General features: G+C 39.6%; 1 protein-coding gene across 1 annotated transcript in view; it reads left to right on the forward strand.

Moving 5' to 3' along the window:
- Positions 1 to 22,088: 22,088 nt before the first annotated feature.
- MTMR7 (myotubularin related protein 7) overlaps positions 22,089 to 22,846 on the forward strand; it is a 125,811-nt gene continuing 125,053 nt past the window's right edge. The window contains exon 1 of the mRNA XM_040490073.1: positions 22,089 to 22,128. Within this exon, the coding sequence (XP_040346007.1) occupies positions 22,104 to 22,128 (25 nt within the window). The 5' untranslated portion in view covers positions 22,089 to 22,103. The remainder of the gene's footprint in view (positions 22,129 to 22,846) is intronic.

The following is a 22,846-nucleotide window of genomic DNA, read 5'->3' on the forward strand; positions in this document are numbered from 1 at the left end:
ACTACCAGGAGCAGCAGGTCTACATTCACCTCCTCCTCTCTGCCGTGGCCGAGCCTGGTGGCCAAGAGTTTCCTAGCACCACGCCCTTGGAACCCTGGCTGGAGGCTGTTCCAATGTCTCCAGCCGGTACGGGATCCATATTCTATAAACAGAGTTTGGTCACCCAAACCTTTGGCTGTTTAACCAGATATTTGGCAAGGTTGCTGTTGGCTTGCTCACAAAGAATTCTGGTTTTGTCCAGAGCACACCTGTTGACTTAGAATGGTATTTTTGGGTTATCATGTTTTCATTTTTATCAGTTGTTAACAAATATTCACTGCATGGGTATACCCCCTGCAGAAATAGATCTGAACATCTACATCCACAAGGAATCAATTTTGTTAAGCCTGCTGGAAGAACACGAGACTTGAAGATGTCAACCAAATCTCCAGGCCTGGGTATGAGTGGTCATTAGACCCATCAAATAATCAAGGACCCCAGCTGGTCACAAATACCAGCCAGGGACATCCAAAAGTTATCCTGACACATATTAAAACTATACACCCATTGCTAATCCCATTCTTGGCCTGAATGCCTTTAAGAATAGAATCTAAATTTCACAGGTCACCATAAAGGGGATTTTTTTGTTTTGTTTTGTTTTGTTTTGTTTTCGAAGAATAAGACACTGACGAGTACTGTATCTTCAAACTACACAACTATGCATATTGTAGGATTCGATCCTATAACATTGCACATTATAAGGATCCGGTCATCATATGAAAATTTTCAGCCTCCTAAAACATGTTCTATTCACCTTTCTGCTGTTGTAGTTAAGATCATGAAGGAATAAAAATACTTAAATCAGAGATCCACTTCTAACATTTGAATCCAGACAGTCTTTTGTTCTTTCCTGGACAGATTATTTTGGCGTTGCTTTATAAAATGAAAGTGAAAACATATGTCCTTTAGCTTTATGAACACATGTCACTACCAAGGAAGCTAGCAACAACATCTTAAAGCATTTACAAGGTATAGGAGGGAGGACATGAAAAGTTGAATTTACTTCATGTATGATCTTGTAGGGTGTGACCACTGGAAAGAGGTATTGTGGACAGAAACCCCGTATTAGAGCAGCTCATGCTTACAACTGCAAGGGAAGTGTTCCTAATTTCTTCTCTGAAAACATGCAGCTTGTTTCGAGTTATCACTCTTCACTGCACTTCGAACTTCCTGACCGTTTTCCAAGTCTGCTCTTCTGTTCCTATTATTTTGTCTTTGTGTTCCATTCTGAAGGACAGTATGATCTGGAGTGGAAAGATGCCTCCAATTTCCCGAGATGGGAGAATATCCCAAGGACAAAGGTTGTCCCAGTACCACCCCGTAAGTCAGTGTTTCCTAAACTTTTCTGAGGATAAGAATGACCAAGGCACGTGTTTAAAACATTAATTCCCGGGGCGCCTGGGTGGCACAGTCGGTTAAGCGTCCGACTTCAGCCAGGTCACGATCTCGCGGTCCGTGAGTTCGAGCCCCGCGTCAGGCTCTGGGCTGATGGCTCAGAGCCTGGAGCCTGTTTCCGATTCTGTGTCTCCCTCTCTCTCTGCCCCTCCCCCGTTCATGCTCTGTCTCTCTCTGTCCCAAAAATAAATAAACGTTGAAAAAAATTTTTTAAAAATAAAAAAAATAAAATAAATAAATAAAAAAAATAAAAAAAAAAAAACACTAATTCCCAATCTGTGCCTTTGAAGAGTCTAATTCAATAGGCTTAGAGTTGGACCCAGGCATCTTTCATTCTAACAGGTTACTAGGATATGGTTGTCATCAGGACAGCTTGGGAAATGTTGAATTAAAGGAGGTTTTCTCACACTGTGATTCAAGAATGACCTTTAAAGGATCAGAGCGCCTGAAAGAGACTGTGAAGGTTGAATTGTGCCCAGCCAAGGAGTCAGGAGCTGGGGCTGACATTCCACCAGCACTCCTGGCTAGGATGTGCTCACTGGCAGGAGTGTGAGGGACCTAAGAAAGGAGAACTCTTTAACTTGGTCCACTCACAGGAGGCACTTTTTTCCTAACCGATACCACATTGCGCATGTGCTAACAGCTGGCCCATATGAGAATGGCCTAGAATGCTGGTTACATATACAGATTTCTGGACTGTTGCCTCAAATCTATTGAAAGAGGATCTCTCGATTGGGTTGTATTTCAAACGAGCTCCACCGCTGTGACTCTAATACGTGTAAAATTGGGAGAACCACCAACAGCTTAGATCCCAACCCCTTCCATGGCAATCTCTCTGATAGATGAGGCTCTGTATTCTTTGGATCTCTCATCTTCGAGGACTAACATCAGAAGCTGCAGGTGACACTAGACAGAAATTAACAAGTCTTCTGGGACTCTAGTGCTCTCACAGCACAACTTGAAAAACCAGAGTTCATAGGTCCTCAGTTCCTTGAGCCCAAAGGCACTTCACCAGTTCCTAGTATCTTTGGATCTGGAGCCTAGTTACAATAAACACAGCACACCCAAATTGTGACTCTTACCGGATTTCAACCTGCACCATCCTGACCTGCACTGCCGCATTAACCAGGTACCTATGTCACCCTCATTTTCCTCTTAGTTTCCACACTTCTATTCCTCGTGTGCCAGTGGGACTGCAACTCATTTCAAAGTTTGTCCCTATTCTCTATACATCTTGTAAGGTTCCTGAACCCGACCTCCTCTGATAGTTCATTTCATTCCTACCACACTGCCTCCCAATCACTGATTCTCTCTGAAGCCCTTTCTCCTCACCCCGCTCCCTTCTCACCACCCAACTGGCTGTGATCCACCCACAGGGCTCAGCCTCATGTAAACTTGGGACCGGGGAGGCTGGCTCAGGACACACTGGGTTTCCTTCCTGCGGGACAGAACAAATGCTCCTTTGAATACAACCTATGCAGCAGTGCAGCTGCCTGGGTCCAGATATCTGAGAGCAAATGCTAGTGAATTGGTTTTTATTTACCTTCTCATTTAGTTCTGTGATTTGGCTATTGTTGCGTTAATTTAGTCCAACACATTTCATAAGGCGATCTCTGACGTAAAGCCTAGTGAAATGAGGCACAGGAGAAAGGGCAAAATTGAGAATCACCACAAAACTTAGGCAACTCTCCCAGGACTTACTTTTAACTAGAAATTTGTCCTTTTTGTTCACATTCACCCAATTCCCCTATCTCCTAACCCCCCACCTCTGCTAACCACAAATCTGATCTCTTTTTCTGCAAGTTTGGTGTTTTGTTTTTGGTTTCGGTTTTGTTTTTTAAGATTCCACATAGAAGTAAGACAATATAGTATTTGTCTTTCTCTGGCTGACTGTGTCATTTAGCATAATGCCCTCAAGATCCATTTATAGTTAACACTTCTATATTGGGTATTTGAAAATTGCTAAGAGACTAGATCCTAAAATTTGTCATAACAAGGAAAATAAACTTTTCGTAACTATACAAGGTGATGGATTTTGCTACCCAAACTTATAGTAATCATTTCATAACATATGTATATCATTATGCTAAACACCTTAAACTTTTAAGTGGCATATGTCAATTATATTGCAATAAAACTGAAAAAAAACTTCACATCACTTCATATTTGTCTGTAAACTACACATAGTGATTTAAACACTGCCGATGACATAGTATTATATATCAAAAATCCTAAACATGCCACCAAAAAACTATTAGAACTCATAAGTGAATTCAGTAGGGTCTCAGGATACAAAATATGAAAAAAATCTGTTTCATTTGTGTATAATAAACATGAAGTAGCAGTAAGAGAAATTAAGAAAAACAATCCCATTTTCAATTGCATCACAAGAGTAAAATATGTAGGAATAAACTTAACCAAGGAGGTGAAAGACTTATACTCTGAAATCTATAAAACTTGGATGAAAGAAACTGAACATGACAGAACCAAATGGAAAGATTCCATGGCCATGGATTGGAAGAATTGATATTGTTAAAATGCCCATATAATCCAAAGCAATCTACAGATTTAGTGCTAGCTTACAAAAATACCAACCGCGTTTTCCACAGCACTAGAACAAATAATTCTAAAATTTGTAGGGAACTTTAAAAGACCCTGAAGAACCAAAGCAATCTTGAAAAAGAAGAGCAAAGCTGGAAGTATCACAATCCCAGACGTCAAGGCACACTACAAAGTTGCAGTAGTCAAGACAGTATGGTACCGGCACACAAAGATCGATAGAGAGAACAGCATAGAGAGTCCGGAAATAACCCCGTGGCTTATATGGTCAGTTAATCTATGACAAAGAAGGCAAGAATATGCAATGGCAAAAAGACAGTCCCTTCTACAAAAGGTGTTGAGAAAACCGGACAGCTACATGCAGAAGAATGAAACCGGATGACTTTCTGACACCATACACAAAACTAAACTCAAAATGGATTCAAGACTTAAGTGGGAGACCCGAAACCATAAAACTCCCAGCAGAAAACCCGGGCAGTCATTTCTTTGGCACTGGCCATAGAAACATTTTTCTGGATATGTCTCCTCAGGCAAGAGAAATAAAAATATAATTAAACTATTGGGATCAGACCAAAAAAAAAAAAAAAACAAAAAAACCAAAAACAAAAACTTCTGCTTCCTTCTTTCTGGGAGTGTTTTCTAATCTTAGAATTTCCTTTTGAATCTATATCTGAATTTTTCTTCTGATCCCTGTCTTCCAAAGCAGAGGACATCTATAAATGCTACCAAGTCCAGGGGCACCTGGGTGGCTCAGTCGGTTAAGTGGCCGACTTCAGCTCAGGTCACGATCTCGCGGTTTGTGAGTTCGAGCCCCGCGTTGGACTCTGTGCTGACAGCTCAGAGCCTAGAGCCTGTTTCCGATTCTGTGTCTCCCTCTCTCTTTGACTCTCCCCCGTTCATGCTCTGTCTCTTTCTGTCTCAAAAATAAATAAATGTTTAAAAAAAAAATTAAATGCTACCAAGTCCACCCGCTTGGAGACACAGTGAGGGATGGCTTTTCTATGCTCAGATTCCTTCTCTGTACCCATCACTGCTGCAGGCTCCTCTCGGTCCAGATTTCACATGATTCTATTAGACATGTCTGGAAAGGAAGACATTTCCCTTACGAAAGAATTGCTCTTTAATGTGGTTTTGCTAAGCTTCGTGTAACGAGAGTCATAAATAACATCATAGGAGATGAAGAATAATCTTTAATCTTTTAATTTATTACTGAAATTTTTTATTGATGTATAGTTGACATACAATATTATATTAGTTTCAGCTGCACATCATAGCGATTCAATGTTTATATATATTACAAAGGGATCACCGCAAGAAATCTAGCTGCCATCTGTCACCACATAAAGTTGTTAATGCTTATTAACTATATTCCCTAGGCTGTACATTATATCTTCGTGTCTCATTTATTTTATAGCTGGGAGTTTGGACCTTTTAATCCTCTCCCTTCTTCACCCATTCCCCTCCCCCCTTCCCTTCTGGCAACTACCAGATTGTTCTCTGTTTCTATGAGTCTCCTTCTGTTTTGTTTTGTTTATTTTGTTTTATAATATTCTTAAATAGCTTTCCAAGGGGCAAAAGAGCCCCGATTTTCGGAAATTGTTTGCTGGGAGACAAAAAAAAAAAAACACAGCTGCAATCAACTGGTCTGTTCTAAAAGCTATTATCTTGTCACGAGCCTGGAATGAGCTATGATTTGTAATTAGTGTATGGTCAGTAGAAAATGATCATTTCTGAGAGGGGAAAGGATACACATTTTGTTTATTGTTATTAACAAGGTGCACTGTTTTCTTCGGCAATACAAAGTGAGGTTTTAGTCTCATAAAGCAATTTTCCCTCTTGAAGTTGCCCTTACAAAACTGTGTGATGGGTGGCTGACTACTGATCCCACCTAACAACTTAACTGAGCTTGAATCATCCTTTGCCAACGCTACTCAGTGATGTCAAGTATCTTGAGACACAGGTGTCTTAAAAAGTGATGCACTTTCCGTGGCCTTGGGTACAGAAATCCGTGAGTGAAAGTAAGGTCTTAGATTTAAAGTGAGTCTCCCCTTGGGACCACCTGACACTAGTAAGGTTCTACACGTGCTTTGGTGACCAACTCATGTGGCGGGAATGATGCACCAGCTCAAGTGGTAACGTCACAGAGGAAGTGGAAGGGGACAGACTCCGGCAAATTGCCAAATGCCATTCTGTCACCTAGCACTGTTTTTCTGCCTGCCCCTCTTTCGTTTGTATTTAAAGCTGCTGAGAGAGGGGCACCTGGGTGCCTCAGTCACTTAAGCAGCCAACTCTTGATTCCACCTCAGGTCATGATCTCACGGTTCTGTGAGTTCAATCCCCACATCAGGTTCTGCTGTCAGCGTGGAGCCTGCTTGGGATTCTGTCTCCCTCTCTCTCTGTGCCTCCCCCGCCCCCACTCTCTGTCTCTCAAAAATAAATTAAAAAACTTAAAAAAAAAAAATAAAGCTGTCGAGAGAACACTGGATTTAAAAAGACTTCCTCTTTTATTTGCAAGACCAAACACAGAAAAAATGTAAAATCTGTTTACTTACTCAGAGAATCTGGGAAATATTTAATTGCTATCCCACTCTGTGGTAGCTTGGATTATGGGGTTGGTGGTGGGGGGACTGTCGAGCAGCGGAGGGCCAGGGAATAGATGGGCTTGCATAGGGCACGCCTCCTGGTGTTTTCACTCAGCCCTGTTCTGTCTTGAAGAGAAAATAGATCAGTGCTCTAATATTACAAGTGATTTCCAAAAGAGCATACATAATATGTGAAAACTAGGATTTACGTTTTGAAAGCTTTAGAAAGCGATCTGGTGAGTTTCTTTGTTGGTTTTGGAGAGGGTGAGGAGATAGATGGGAGTGTTGTGGTTAAGGATTTTGCCAAGGTAACAGGTAGTTTGGGATTCCCCCACCCCCACCCCTGCCACGCACGTTTTTAAGTTCCACGTATGAAGACATAGGGCCTCAAATCTTAGTGGGTGGGGTTGTGAGGAGGGATGAAATAATGGTGAGTCACTGGTTAGCGTCAATTAGATAGCAATGCGAAGTTTATAATAAGCTCATAAATATCTGGAATCCCCCAAACCTGCCTGGCTTGGTCGCAAGAAAGACTCGTGAGATTTTTCAGTTACTTCCTGCTCTAATCAGGACGTGTATGTTTTACCAGTGTGTCTTCACCTTCATTCAGGTGAAATGGGATGTGTAGGTATGATTGGGATGCAGAATGAGACAACGTAGATGATTATTTCCATAGCTTCAATCATAAGCCTTCAGTAGTCAGTAAGATCTATCTGGTAATTTGGTTAAAATGTAATTTGGATAGAGCTCTCTCTGCCCCCGTATGTATGTATTTATGTGTTTACTTATAAAAAATTAAGAAGAGGGCAAAACATTCTGGTGTCCAGAGATAAGGTCATAAAAATAAAAATTCTGTAATCTTTTCGTGTTTTAGGGAGAAAAAATGTGGTAGCATATTTAAAGAGACTTGACTTTACCTTTAGTAAAACTCCCCATAGGAAATGATAAGACACATTTTAAAGACTTCTTTCTGCGTTTCTAAAAAACAAATACAGTAATTGGCTTAATGAAGGGAAAAACAGATAAGAATAACATTTAGAATGCCCGTATTTTTCTCTGGGGAGCCACTATTTGGTACTATGAAGAGTTGCAAACATTAATATTTTCAGTTTCCAGGGAAAGTTTGAAACTTATACCAAAAGTTTCAAAGTCTAACTTCTGAGCCCTGAGCCTTTGCCAATATACAACATTTATTTTTGGCTCCGTGTGTGCTTACAGAGTTTCGTTATACCAAACTTTATGTAGCCTTTGATTTTTAGCCAAAAGTTTTGTCCAGCACTCCTAAATGAGCTCCCCCTTCAGACAGGTTAGTGGTCTTTGCATAGGAACTGAAACGTTCGCACCAGTTTGGCTCCTGTGAAATAAACATAGAAAACCACTGATGGCAATGGAGAAAATACGCAGGAACCAGGTCTAGGGATTGTGTTACAGGAGCAATGATTCATCAGTAAGGCAGTCAGAGCTCCCAGAGAAAATAATTTCCATTTTACCACTGGACTGGAAGATAGAGATAGAACTAAATTTAAAAATTAAGTTTTAAAATGTTGACGTCTTACATTTGGTAATATTTTAGAAATATCTGTTATCTTAAACTGTATCCTTCCTAGTTCCTAAAATACTTGGGTGGAGGAGATCTTACCGATGAGGGAAAACTCCCCAGGGCTAAACATGAGGATCAGAGGTTACTTGATTATGAAGCCTAATCCCATCTAGTTAATAAAGGACAAAGACATTCCTTACAAGAAAAGGCAAAAATAGTGAAACTCTAATTTTATTTTGTTTTAAATTTGCTGAATCTGGTGATCAAATTTTTCTAAGGTGAAGCCTGAATGACCCTACACGCCTTGAATTTAATGAATGGTAGGTTGTGGTTATTCATTTATTCAAACACATATCAAGGGATTTGAAAACAAGCAACCATGCTAATTCAGTGTATTATCCAGACAGCGTGGGGCTCAAAATTATTATGCAAGTAATAATTTCAATTTAGAAAAGAAACAGATCTGAGAATGTGTAATCAATGTACTAGAGCTGAGGAGAACCGTATGCAAGCTCCAGCCAATCATTAGTCATCAGTTATCTGCTTATGTGGTAAGTGCCGTGCTAGGCAATGGATATATAAAAATGAAGAACTAAAACTGAGTCACACACAGTCCAGTGAGTGGCTGGATATGAAACACATTATTGTAATATACCATGATAGAGCTATCAACCGGGTTCTCTAAGAAGACACGGGGTCAGGGCTTCGTTCAGAGACCTGGGAACGGCTCCATCGTTGAGGCAACTTTTGAGTTAAGTCTTGGAATATGAGCAGGCACGTTCCTGATAAAGGAGGGGCTGTCATTCCAGGCAAAGGAAGTGCCTGTGCCAACATATGGAACCCTAAGATCACCAGATCTTTAAAAAATGCTTAACGTTTCTGGAGTATAGTTAGCTTATAGGTGAGTACAGGGTGGGAGATGGGGTATGTGGGTAGATTCTCCCATTATTTTCTTGCCTTATTCTTGTCTGTTCATTCAGTTTATAAAATTAGCCTCGATGATCTCTAAGTTTCAAAATTCTACAATCCTATGAAAGGAAAAAAATCTGTTTTTAGTTGGAAGAAAAGAGCTCTTTGGGGTGAACAAGGGTGTGGGATTGTTTCCATGAAAATGAGGATTTGCAGCTGCCTCACACAAGCTACATTAACAGTAAAAAAAATAAAGAGAGAGAGAGAGAGAACTTTTTTTCTTCTATTATTAGTATGTTTTGACATGTGCCTCTAGCACTATTTGGAAGGAAAATGACAATTTTTCCTCCAATACTAGATATGTTTCTTTTCATTTTCTTTTATTAGACTCCCTCAGCAAAAGGAAAGTTTTTATCCTGGTCTCATTTTTGGATAGAAAGTGTGCATTTTAAAACCAGGCAATCTACCTCTAAGAACCAATTTGTTGTCCATTTATCTATTTATTTAAAAAATGTTTTAGTGTTTATTTATTTCTGAGACAGAGAGAGACAGAGCATGAGTAGGGAAGGGGGAGAGAGAGAGGGAGACACAGAATCCAAAGCAGGCTCCAGGCTCCTAGCTGTCAGCACTGAGCCCAATGCGGGGCTCGAACTCACAAACTGTGAGATCAGGACCTGAGCCGGAGTCGGTCGCTCAACCAACTGAGCCACCCAAGCGCCCCATCTATTTATTTATTTTAAAGTTTATATTTTGAGAGAGAGAGAGAAAGCATGAGCAGGGAAGGGGAGAGAGAGAGACAGAGAGAGACAGAGAGAGAATCCTACTTGGGGCTCGAACTCACGAACCGTGAGCTCATGACCCGAGCCAAAACCAAGAGTCAGATGCTTAACCCACTGAGGCACCCAGGTGCCCCACCAATCTGTTGTCTTTTATAGATAGTTACATATGCAAGAAACTCGGAGTCCAAGTTCTGAGTGGAGCTGCCCTGTAACAAAGTTCTTCTCAGAAACCAAAGTGAACCTCAAGTTATTGGGATGAGAGGAATGGCATGTAAAACTGATGCCCTGCTAATGAGCAAAACAAAAATAAAGAGAAAATGGAAACTGTTCCCCACATAGCACATGATTTCAAAAATGTAGAAGCTGGAAAAATAAAACATGAAGTGGCTTATGAAAGACAAAAACACTTGGGATATTTTTTAACACATTGTACTGAAAATTACTTTGAACACTCACATTCAGGGAGAATGACGGAGTCTGTTGATCATTTAAATAATTAAACTTTAACTCAAAACCACAGAGACTGGAGCTAAACTTTAAACTCTAAAAGCAGACAGCTACTTTTTCAGATGATATTTCTTTAGAGTGTAGTTTTACAAGGAGTTAAAATCAGAATGAAACAATTATCTGATTTTTAAAAACTTGGATCTTAGCGGGGCGCCTGGGTGGCGCAGTCGGTTAAGCGTCCGACTTCAGTCAGGTCACGATCTCGCGGTCCGTGAGTTCGAGCCCCGCGTCGGGCTCTGGGCTGATGGCTCAGAGCCTGGAGCCTGCTTCCCATTCTGTGTCTCCCTCTCTCTCTGCCCCTTCCCCGTTCATGCTCTGTCTCTCTCTGTCCCCAAAATAAATAAACGTTGAAAAAAAAAATTAAAAAAAAAAACAAAACAAAACTTGGATCTTAGCTAATTTATTTTAGTCTCCGAATTCCTAAAGAGTGCTTGACATGTTTTGCTTCTTCGAGATCAGTAAAGACCACTGGTTGCTCTGACGCAAGAAATACCCCTGCACTCTATCTTTAATGGAAAAACAAGCTCTCAGATCAGAAATCTTTGCATTTCCCTGTTCCCTGACTTTCAAAAGCAGCCCGCTACACCTTCATCCATCCAAAGCTTAGCCACCCTTTATGATCAAATTCAAGCCATCTTCTCTGTAAAATGTCCACTTGACCATGTCTGCTTGAATAATTGCTTTCCGCTCAGAAATTCTTCAGTAACTATTACCCATCATTTAAGTGGCAGTAAGTCCCATGCTAGCTCTTTTATTATTATCCTGGAATCTGTACTGTTGACTTTCAGTATGAGCAGGTGTTTGTGTCTAGTCTCCTCAACAAGGTCATTGCTCCTTAAAGACAGAGACCTTTTCTTCTCGGTGCTTTTACAGAGTTTGCTCCAGTAAATATTTGGTGATTTGAATAATTGATTAATTCAACAAACATTTACCAGGCAACTACCATGAAATGAACTAACATAGACCCTGTGTCTTTTTCTAGGTTAGTCCTGAAGGCTTGTGGTAAACCCAAATGTAAAAATGTAGAAATCAGTTAAACGTAAAAATCTTCATCCTCTGTAGCTAAGTTGCTTATTTTTATAAGTTAGTGATTTAAGAATTTTTATTTATCAAATAGAAGGAGAAGGAGAAAAAGGGGGGAAAATTTCAATTTTTATAGGCTTAAAAATCTAAATGTTTATATTTTCCATCTCTTCAACAGCATTACTACTGTATGATAGATTTATGTAGCTAATAATGTGATGACAAAGGGAGATACATTATTGCTCTGAACTCATGGCCCAGGGACTCCCCATAGCTCACATGAACCAAATGTGAGCCTCCGTCTGAAAAAAATCTAGTGATTTATGTGATGTCAATATGTCAATATTCCTAATAGCAAGACGACCTAATCAACAGCTCAGTAGAAACGATAGGTCATGGGAATTTGAGTTAGATCACCTGATTTTAAATCTAGCTATATTATTTAGTTAAGTTACCAAGCTTCAATTCTTGGAAAGCTGAGATAATTATTGTGATGATAATTATAATAATGTCTGTCTTCAGAGTGTTGGTATACAAAATAAAGGAGTACTACAAAGTACCATACTTTTGTATACAAAACTGTAAAGTACTTTTGGTTATGATTATAGATGCCATGTTGGCCCATCCACAGTTCATTCAATAAATATTAATTAACATAATGAACCAGTGATCAGTTGTCTTCCCATTACCTATGTTGAAACTCAACTAATCATGGCAATTAAATGGCAATATTACCACATAATTTTTTTATTCCCTTTTAGATGAGTGCTTTTTAAAAGCTGTGTAGAGGGAAGTTCTAGCTTTTCATTTCTGCTATTTTAAGTAGGGTAGTAAGTATTTAATCATGGACTTAGTTTCTGTATAATTGATTTCAAACATCAGGATAAAATATACTGGAAAAAACTCATTATAAACAGAGGACATTTACTATATTTTTAAAAAATAAGAGTGTTTAGGGCCACCGGGTGGCTCAGTCGGTTAAGCCTCTGACTTGTTTCAACTCAAGTCATGATCTTATGGTTTTGTGAGTTTGAGCCCCCCGTTGGGCTCTGCACTGAGTGTGCGGAGCCTGCTTGGGATTCTCTCTCTCTTTCCCTCTGTCTATGCCCCTCCTCTGCTCACACTGTCTCTGTCTCAAAATAAATAAACTTTAAAAAAAACAAGAGTTTTTAAATCTCTGTAAGTTATGGCATAAGAGGTTAAGGTACCCAATCTCTTTTGATTATTAAAAGACATTAAAAATTTTTTTTAAATTAAAGGAATTAATTAAATTATTCCTTAATTAAATTAAGAATTTAAAAAAAAAGAATTTTTTTTTATCTGGTAATGACAGGCTAGGCACAAAAAAGAACTGAAACTAAACAGTATGCCCAAGTTGGTAAATTTATTTCTCGCCAGAGTGGAAATTAGAAATTCTGAAACTACACACTACAGGGTTGAACAAATAAGCAAATAAATTGCAGATAGTGGGAGCCTATATTTCTCACTGTCAAATAAGAAGTTAAAAAAAGTAAGAAGAGAAATTAAAATGAACCCTGTGGTTCTGGATTTGAGTCAGAGATATCAGTATGAATTCATGTTTATTTTAATATATATGCAAATAGAACTAAAAGTAGTTTTAGATATGTGTGTATATGTAAATTAGTACACATACATATATTGGCTCAGCAACTGTAACACCCTAATAGCAATAAGCACACTCAGTCCCAAGATTTTGGTTTCTAAATATCATTCTTCAATAAAACAAAGCAGGGTTCCTTAGAGAAATGGTTTACTCTAGGGCTGGTACAACAAAAAACACAAGATGAGCCCGGACCATCTCATAGTGCCAGAGCGTAAGGAAATGCTAAGGAAGAAGGATCAAGAGGAAAAGGAAAAGAAGGAAAAGAAGAGGAAAAAGAGAAGGGGACAAATCAAAGGACATAGGAGCCTACCTGAAAGAATTCTCTATGGACAAAGCTGGAATGCTTTGAACAAATAAAGACAGTATTGGGTTATAAAATGTATTGATTAATTCATCTGATATAAATGATTAAATATATAAATGAATGAATAAATGAGAAGGGACAAATCTTCCTTACATAGGAATGCCAAATAATATATGTAGCTATTCCTCTCTCTAGAAGGTAGAGCTTAATGTGGGATGGATTTATTAACTTATTACCAAAAAATAAAGAATGGAAAGGGGAAAATAGTAACTTTATGGAAGAGAAACTTGGTAGACATCTCAACCAAGCGATCAAGGTTAAACTCACCATGTGGATATAACCCATCTCCTGATAATGATTTGAACAGAACAGTGCCTCACCTATGTGCTATTTTTACCAAAAACCTATAACCCCAGTGTGATCATGAAAACAAAACAAAACAAAACAAAACAAAGCAAAAACCCCAAAACGTGGGACTACCCTAAAATGAGATAAAGTCTACAAAATACCTGACTTACCCTCTTCAGAAGTGTCAAGGTCATGAAAAACAAGGAAAAAATGTTATAGACTAGAGAGTTTAAGGAGATGTGACAAATGCAATTTGGTTTCTTGAAACAGGAAAAAAAGACATTTTGTTTTAAAAAAGTGAAATCGAAATAAAGTCTGTAGTTTAGATAATAGCATTATTTCTTCAAATGTACATTGTTACATAATTTGTTAACATTAGGAGAAACTGGGGGCACCTGGGTAGAAGGTTACCTTTCAACATCGTCTTGATCACTGGCCTAGCATAGCTCTCCAAGTGCAGCTCTGTTATGCATGCCTGGTTGGAGCCAAAGTAATTTGCTCCTGATCACTGCTGCTGGGACCACAGATACACAGTGGCCCTTTCAACTGCCACCAGGGCCAGCACAACTATCACACTGAATTTTTTTTAAGTTTATTTATTTTGAGAGGGGTAGGGCAGGGTAGAGAGAGAGAGAATCCCAGGCAGGCTCCGTGCTGTCAGTGTGGAGCCTGACTCAGGGCTTGAACTCATGAACCATGAGATCATGCCCTGAGCCGAAACCAAGAGTTGGCCACTTAACTGACTGAGCCACCCAGGTGGCCCAAACGTTTTTTTAAAAATTGAGATATAATTGACATATAACATTGTGTAAGTTTAATGTATGCAATATGCTCATTTGACTCGTCTCTATATTTTAACAGAATTACCACGGTAGCCTTAGCTAAAACCTCTGTCACATTAATTATCATTTCTTTGTGGTGAGAACAATTAAGATCTAGTCTCTTATGGGGCACCTGGGTGACTCAGTCAGTTAAGTGTCTGATCAGGTCATGATCTCATGGTTCATGAGTTCGAGCCCTGCATCGGGCTCCTGCTATAGCTCAGACAGAGCCTGGAGCCTGTTTCAGATTCTGTGTCTCCCTCTCTCTCTGCCCCTGCCCTCTTGCACTCAGTCTCTCTCTCTCTCTCAAAAAAACATTAAAAAAATTTTAACATCTAGTCTCTTAGCAGCTTTGAAGTTTCTAATAACAGTATTGTTGACTCTAACACTTTGTCCTGCTGAAATTGGCGGTCATGTAAAAATCAGGCCTAGAGCATACACCTGGATTTCCGGGGCCCTCTTGGTTCTTCTCGGTTTCTCAGGAAACAGAGAACAAGAATCTGCGCATTGTGGCTTTTTCATTCCCCAGTACAGAGCTCTGTGGTTGCCTTCCCACAAGGTAGAAGGAAGAGCAGAGCAAACACACACTTTGTCAGATAGTCCCCTCTGCTGTGTGCATGGGCGGGGGGGGTGGGGGGGTAACCCCAAGGGGACTCCAACAAGTGTTGCTGAGGCGCCTTTCCATTGGCAGCTCTGTGCCTGTGCTTTCCCCATCCCGGTAATCCAGGCTACGAGGCCCGTGTTCTTTTATATCAGCTTTTCCCTAGGATCGCAATGGCTCTGGCTCACACAAGTCTCCTGAGTCCCCAGAGACAAGGCCTTTGCACCCTTCACCAAGAGCACTCTGGACAGCACCGGGTGACACTGAATGACGTCGGATCGTTTGTTCACGCGGTGATCCTTTCACGCTCTTACTGTACAGTTTCACTTTGTCAGCTATACCCTTCAAAGTGTGTCAATGTTCTTACAAAACGACTGCTTAGAGCTCCTCCAAAAATAATTTTTTATTTCAAATCATAGGACGTGGAAATAATTCAGATTGCCTTAATTGAATACATTGCAACCATTAAAAATCCTTTTGTATAATAGCTTCACTGAGGTATAATTGACATGCACTGCTCCCATGTTTCAAATATACAATTTGATAGATTTTCATATACGTGAAACCACCACAATCAAGATACTGAATTACCACCAAAAATTGCCTGTGCCCTTTGCGATCCTTCTCTCCTCTCTCCACACTTTCCAAATAATCTCCTCCTCCCAACCCCCAGGCAACCACTGATCTGCTTTCTGTCATTATAAATTAGTTTGTATTTCCTAGAATTTTTTTTATAAATAGAATTATACAGTATGTCTGTGTGTGGACGGGGGTTGGGGTGGATGTCTGGCTTCTTTTATTCAGCCTAAGTATTTGACATTTGTCTATGTTGTGCGAGTTAATAGCTCTATTGTTTTCCAGTCGCTAAGGATTATTCATTATATGGAGATGCCAGAACTTATATATCCAATTACCTGGTAATGAACATTTGCGTTGTTTCGAGTTTGGGAATATCACAAAGAAGTGCGCTGTGAGCATTTTCATGTACGCGTCTTTGTGTGGACACACACTTTTGTTTCTTTTGGTTAAATACCTACGAATGGAGTGCCTGACAGAGTATGTATGTGTTTAACTATTTGAGCCACTGCCAAACTGTTTTCCAAAGTGTTTTCACCATTTCTCCTTCTCCCCAGCCACGTACGAGAGTTCCAGTTGTTCAACAACTTTGCCGACACGCGGTAGAATTAATCTTTAAAATTGTAGCCATTCTTAAAGGTGTGAGGTGGTGTCTCATTATGGCTTAACTTGCATTTCTCTGTTGACTGATCACGTTGAGCATATTGTCATGTGCTTATTTGCCTTCCAAAGGTTCTGTGGTGAAACTGCTTAAGTTTTTTGCCCATTTTTAATTTTTAAATTTTTTCCAGCTTTATTAAAATATAATTGACATGTAACGTTGTGTGAGTTTAAGGTGTATGCCATGCGATGATTTGATACACGGGCATACTGTGAAGTGTTTATTTACCACAATGAGGCTAGTTAATACATTCTTCGAGTCACGTAATTACCATTTTATTGTGTCGTTACGGTGAGAACATTAAAACGCTACTCTCACAGCAACTTTCAATTATACAATACAGTATTGTTTACTTAGACCCCTGCCTCCCAACTTAGAACTGAATGTTTGTACCCTTTTTTATTAAAAAAAATTTTTTTTAATGTTTTATTTTTGAGAGAGAGAGAGAGAAAGAGACAGAGTGCAAGCTGGGGAGGAACACAGAGAGAGGGAGACACGGAATCCAAAGCAGGCTCCAGGCTCTGAGCTGTCAGCACAGAGCCTGACGCGGGGCTCGAACTCACAAACCGTGGGATCATGACCTGACCCAAAGTCAGAAGCTCGACCGACTGAGCCACCCAGGCGCCCCTGTACTCTTTTTTAATTTTTTTTTTTTTTGACAGAGAGAGAGGGAGAGTGCATGCACATGGGGAAGGGTCAGGAAGAGAGGGAGAGAGAGAATCCCAAGCAGGCTCCATGCTGTCATTGCAGAGCCCAATGTGGGGCTCGATTGCACAAACCATGAGATCCTGACCTGAGCCGAAATAAAGAGTCTGATGCTTAACTGACTGAGCCACCCAAGTGCCCCTGAAAATTTGTACTCTTTGACCAACATCTCCCCATTTCCCTTACCCCCCAGCCCCTGGCAATCACCATCCTACTCTCTGTTTTGATGAGTTCCATGTTTTTACATCACACGGTATTTGTCTTCCTCTGTCTGACTTATTTCACTGAGCATAATGCCCTCAAGGTCCATCCATGTTGTCACAAATGGCAGGATTGCCTTCCTTTTTTTGTGGCTGAATAATGTTCCATTGCATATTTATATATACATATATATAAAAATATATAATATTATATATATTCATAATATATAATATATTCATATTCATATTCATATATTTGTATCCATATTCATATATATTTATAATATAAACTTATATATTTATATATTTAATATATAATATATAATTTTATGTATATTCACCTGTTGATGGACACTTTAGTTGTTTCTGTGTTTTATTTGCCTCATTTTAAAAAAAGCATGGTTTATTTTCATATTACTGAGTTATGAGAGTGCTTTACATACAAGTTCTGGATGCAAGTTAGGTATGTGACATGTAAACATTTCTTTCAGTCAATGGCTTGCCTTTTCATTCTCTTAAGATGTCTTTCAAAGCAGAAGTTTCTTGATTTTGAGAAAGCCCAATTTATGATTTTTTTTAATGGATTGTGTGTTTTGCTGTTATATGTAAGAAAACTTCACTGAGCCCAAAGATTTTCTCCTATGTTTTCTTTTTGAAGCTTTATAGTTTTAGGTTTTATATTTAGGTCTATGATTCATTTTGAGTTGAATGGTGTGAAGTAGGACCACACATTTGTTTTATTTGTTTTTGTTTTTGGGTTTTTGTGGGTGTTTTTGCACATGGATATCCAATTTTCCTAGCACCTTTTGTTGAAAAGACTATTCTTTCTCCACTGAATTGCTTTCGTACTTTTGTTGGAAGTTAATTGAGCATGTATATGTGGGTTTATTTCTGGACTCTGAATTTTGTTTACTCTATTTGTCTTTTCTTAAGCCAATACCACCACATTGTCTTGATTAGTATAGTTTCATGATTTTCAAGTTTAGATACTGTGAGTCCTCCAAATTCGTCCTTAGTTTTGACAGTGCTAGGTCTTTTGCATTTGATCTATAAACTCAGTTTTTCAATTATACAAAAACAACCTACTGGAATTTTTGTTAACTTGCTGGAATTTTGACTGTGATTGCACTGAATCTATAAATAAATTTGGGAACAACATAGTAATAATATTGAGTGCTCCAAAACACGAAGACTGTATTATTCTCCATTTATTTAGGTCTTCCTTAATTTCTCTCAGCAAGGTTTGCACTTTGCAGAGTTAGGGGTTATACTTTTTGTTTATTTATTTATTTATTTTTGGTTAGATTTATCCTTATTTCACATTTTTTAATTTTATTGTAAATGGCATTATTTTTAATTTGCAACTATTAGTTGTTGGCATATAGAAATATAATTAGTTTTTGTAGTGACCTTGCATCCTGTAAGCTTGTTAGTTCTAATAGCTTTTTTGTAGATTCCATGGATTTTTCTGTGTATAGAATCGTGTTGGTAGCAAATAGAGACAGACTTACTTCTTCCTTTTCAATCTTTAATTTCTTGTCCTTGCCTTATTGCACTGGCTGGGACCTTAGTACAGTGCTGAGTAACAGTGGTGAGAGTGGACATCCTTGACTTCTTCTGTCCATAAGGAGAAAATTTCTGCTTTCATCACTGAGTATGATGTTAGCTGTAGTTTTTCTGTAAATGCTCTTTACCACGTAGAAGTTCCCTTCTGTTCTTAGTTTGGTAAGAGTATTGTTCTATTAATCAGAGATGGATGCCAGATTTTGCCAAATGATTTTTCTTCACCTGGGGAGGCTGGGGAGTTGATTTTTGATTGTTAAATCAACCTAATTACCTGGTATAAACAAGGGTTTTTAAAACAGAGAAATGTATCAAATTGGATTTGAGTTTAATTTACTTGACTACTTAGTGATAGTAGCACAGTTTATTAACACATGAAAGATTAGTTGTTTTTCTAGTGATGATTACTTTCAGTAAGTCTCAAAAATTATTGATTTTTTAGAGCGAAATAATCTTAAGACATAAAATTTGGAATGATAATTGGCTTGCCAAGGTTAAATGCAATGTGTTCTTTGCTTCAGTCTTCTTAGAAATGAGAAAATATCTGAAGTGCCTACTTTTCGTGAGCTTTTAGGCATTTCCAACCACATAAGTTTTCAGTGTAGGGCAAAGTATTTTCTGTGGTTCTACCTGTTTACACAATTCTCTTTCTCCCACTCTATTTTGTGAGAACATTGGCTGGGAACTAGTGTAAATCAACTCCCCTTTGGAGGCATTTTCCCCAAAGGAGGTGGCAGGAACACTGCTTTGGGTGACCCTGGTAGTCCACAGTGGGGACATAAAAGGATCGAGCAGTAACACCACCCATTAGCTACTGCTTCCCGAGAGATGTACAGGAAATGTTCATGATCAAATTTCAGTTGAAACTCAGGGCAGGAAATGACTATTCTCATCAAAGGGGAATTAAAAGATTCCCTCAGGCCTCAGGAGGCAGTGAGGAGGATTGTAGTACTGAGCAAGTTGCCAAAGTGAGAAGTCAGATAATGAGCTCTTGAGTTGGAGAGACAGAGCCAATCAGCCATCAGCCATTTTATTAAGCAGTAAATCAGGAGAAGTAGACTGGAAGGAATCCAAGCACTCAGAAGAAATGGAATGATCAAGACGTCAAGGACATTAAGCAAGCACATAAGCAAAGACTAGGAATTTTTGCAAACAGTGTCTATTAGTATAGGATCTGGGGACTGGGAGACCGGGTTCTGAGCTATGTCTCCTTTCATTTTCTTTTTAAGCCTCGATCAGTTTTCTTATCTGCATTATGATAAGGTGAGGTACAAAATGCTACCTAACCCTAAGTGACTTCTAAAGTCAGATTCTGTTCAGTGAAAAGGTGCTTCGAGTTGTTGAAGACTTAACTGGTTGGTATATGGTGAGAGTCCAAACTAGAGAGTGCTGACTGGTTCAGCAGGTTACAGAAACTGAACTTGGAATTCTCAAGGCAATCTTGGTGGAAAGGCACAGAGAAGCGCATGTTAGCAGAGAAACTCCCGAGAGGAGGAGGACCGGGTGAAGGGCCAGTGAGAAACCCCCCATGTTGAGTGTAACAGCACTTCAAGAGCAGGAATGACAAATGTTTTACATGAAAATTTTATAGATTTACCCCATATATTGCACAGGTATGCAAAACTGGAACTTTCTTCATTTCTTTATAATTAAACTATAGTCCCCCCCCCTTTTTTTAAGTTTATTTGTTTTGAGAGAGAGAGACCATGAGCATTGGGTGGGGAAGGAGTGGGGATCAGGGAGGAGAGGGGGAGCTGGGGGGTTTGGGGAGGGGCAGAGAGAAAGGAAGAGAGAGAGAATCCCAAGCAGACTCCACGATGTCAGCTCAGAGCCCTATGCAGGGCTCTACCTCACAAACCATGAGATCATGACCTGAGCTGAAATCGAGAGTCAGACCTTGACGATCGAGCCACCCAGGCAACCCGTTGAGTCCCCCTTCTAATGGGCGGTGACAAGAGTAATCTTGATTCAAGGTTAGCACAGATACTTGAGGTTTCAAACTCTGTAGATTATGGCTGCCTTTGCAATCATTCTCATTCTCCCTCAACCCCCTCCTCCTTTCTGCCCAGGAGGTGACATAAGTCCCAGAAACTAGGGAATTTAACTATCATCCAGGTCAGGGGAAGAGAGTGCCTGGTACTCCATCACCCTGTGTCAATCTCTGGAGGCCGCTGAGATGTGACTAATCCCGCTAGCCTCTGGATGTGTGCCCTGTTGCATGTGCGGAAGGAAACAGTGTCCTCCCCGTCACACCTCTGATTATCTGCTCACTGCAGGTCACACTGGGTCCTGATAACTGGGGCATGGATTCTAGTTCCCTCCATGTCCCCTGGTCTGGGTGCCATCAGCATCCCCCTGTCAGGACCACAGTAACTTTCTGCTGCTTTTCCTGTATCACCTGTATCACCCTGAGGATGCATGAGGTGGTCCTGGAACCAGATGTCTGGGCATATCTCTCAGATTTTCGTGGCACCAGGATGGGTGCAGGGTTCCTTGGAGTGGCTGACAGCCTTCCCGGGCTAGGCTCTGAGAAGGAAGGCCTGGGTGCTCTCCTGCTTTGGGTCCCCTAACCCTATCCTGGATTTCCAGTTGCCTTCCGTACCTAGACTCAGCCTAGGCCAGGAGGAGGGCCAGGGGCCAGAGACACTTACAAACTCCCTCTCTTCTCTCTTGCTTTCTCTCCTCTTTGAAGTTCTTTCCTCCAGCCAAGAAGAGTCTTTTCATCCTCTTCTTGTGTGGCTGCAAATGGGCTCTTCATCTTTCTTGTTTGTTTGTTGTTTGAGAATAAATGCGGTATCTTCTTCCTTCAGACTTTGACTCTTGATAATTAAAGCTGAAGTTTTGGAGTTCAGAAAAAAAATTTTTTTTTTGGTTTGTGGCTCTCAGCTCAACTTTCTGCCCCTCAAAGACATTTCAGTTCTAGTTTATATCTGACCTCTTAAGTGTAAATCAAAGATGTTATAGTTCGCTTGAGTAGTGGGTGGGAAGATAATGTAAAAGGAAACGCAAGGAGAAAGAACTTCAATTACTATTTCAAATATTACTCACGACACTAACATGTGTTTTCAGATTGGTAGTACTGTTGGGTGACGTGACATAAGTAACCAAAAAAATCCTTAAAAATTATCAGTATTATATATATATAGGGGTGTGTGTGTGTGTATATATATATATATATATATATATATATATATATATATATATTTGATTTGGTTGTTTCAGGTAGAAATACAGAAAAAAAGATGAGCTGTAAGTCTAACATGACATACCATGGAAGAGAGGCAACGGGATTCCAGAGCTTGTGTTGACTTTCCTTCTCATCTAAACATCTGCATAAATTTGGATTTTCATGAGGTATGGCCTGTGGATGCAAGCTACTTTTATCTCTGAGAGTGAGTATAACCCCACTGACATCTGGGTTAAAGAGGAAATGGTCAATACATGTCAGTTAATTGTAGTAGTAGTAAAAGTTGAAACTGTGGTGGTAGGTATGTTCTTGAACAAGCAGACAATTTTACCAACCATCTGGGGAAAGAACATGAGACAAGACTAGCACAGGGGGCATCCCATTAGCAACACTTGTTTAGAGCCCTAAGTGAGAGAAACTGAGACTGATATCCTAACCCACCTTGTATCTTCTCTACATCATTATCTACAATATAAAATGGTGCTCCACCAGACCTCAAAATGGTAATCGGTCAATGTCTGGTTGCTGACCTTGCAAGCAGATGATGTCTCTGGAGCATCTGTTTACTTGAGATGCTATAATTGAGGACTTTGGTTTATCTGAAAGAGGATGGGATAAGTGTATTAGTCAGGGTTCTCCTGAGAAATAGAACCAATAGGAGATATATACTAGGTATATATACAGGAGGGATTATAGGAAATATATAGATGTATATCTTATAATCATATTATCCTATGTATATTCTATATATCTATATTATATCTATAAATCTATATCTTTACCTATACCTATCTACTCTTTGTATTTAAGTCTAGTGCTAAATATTTATTTTAAGGAATTGGCTTATGTGATGGTTGCACTGGCAAGGTCAAAATCCGCAGGGCACCCTGGCAGGCTGTAAATTCCAGCAGGAGTTGACGTTG

The sequence above is a fragment of the Herpailurus yagouaroundi genome, unplaced genomic scaffold (genome assembly GCF_014898765.1).
Source record: "Herpailurus yagouaroundi ecotype Mexico unplaced genomic scaffold, PumYag 181, whole genome shotgun sequence".
NCBI classification, from domain to species: domain Eukaryota; kingdom Metazoa; phylum Chordata; class Mammalia; order Carnivora; family Felidae; genus Herpailurus; species Herpailurus yagouaroundi.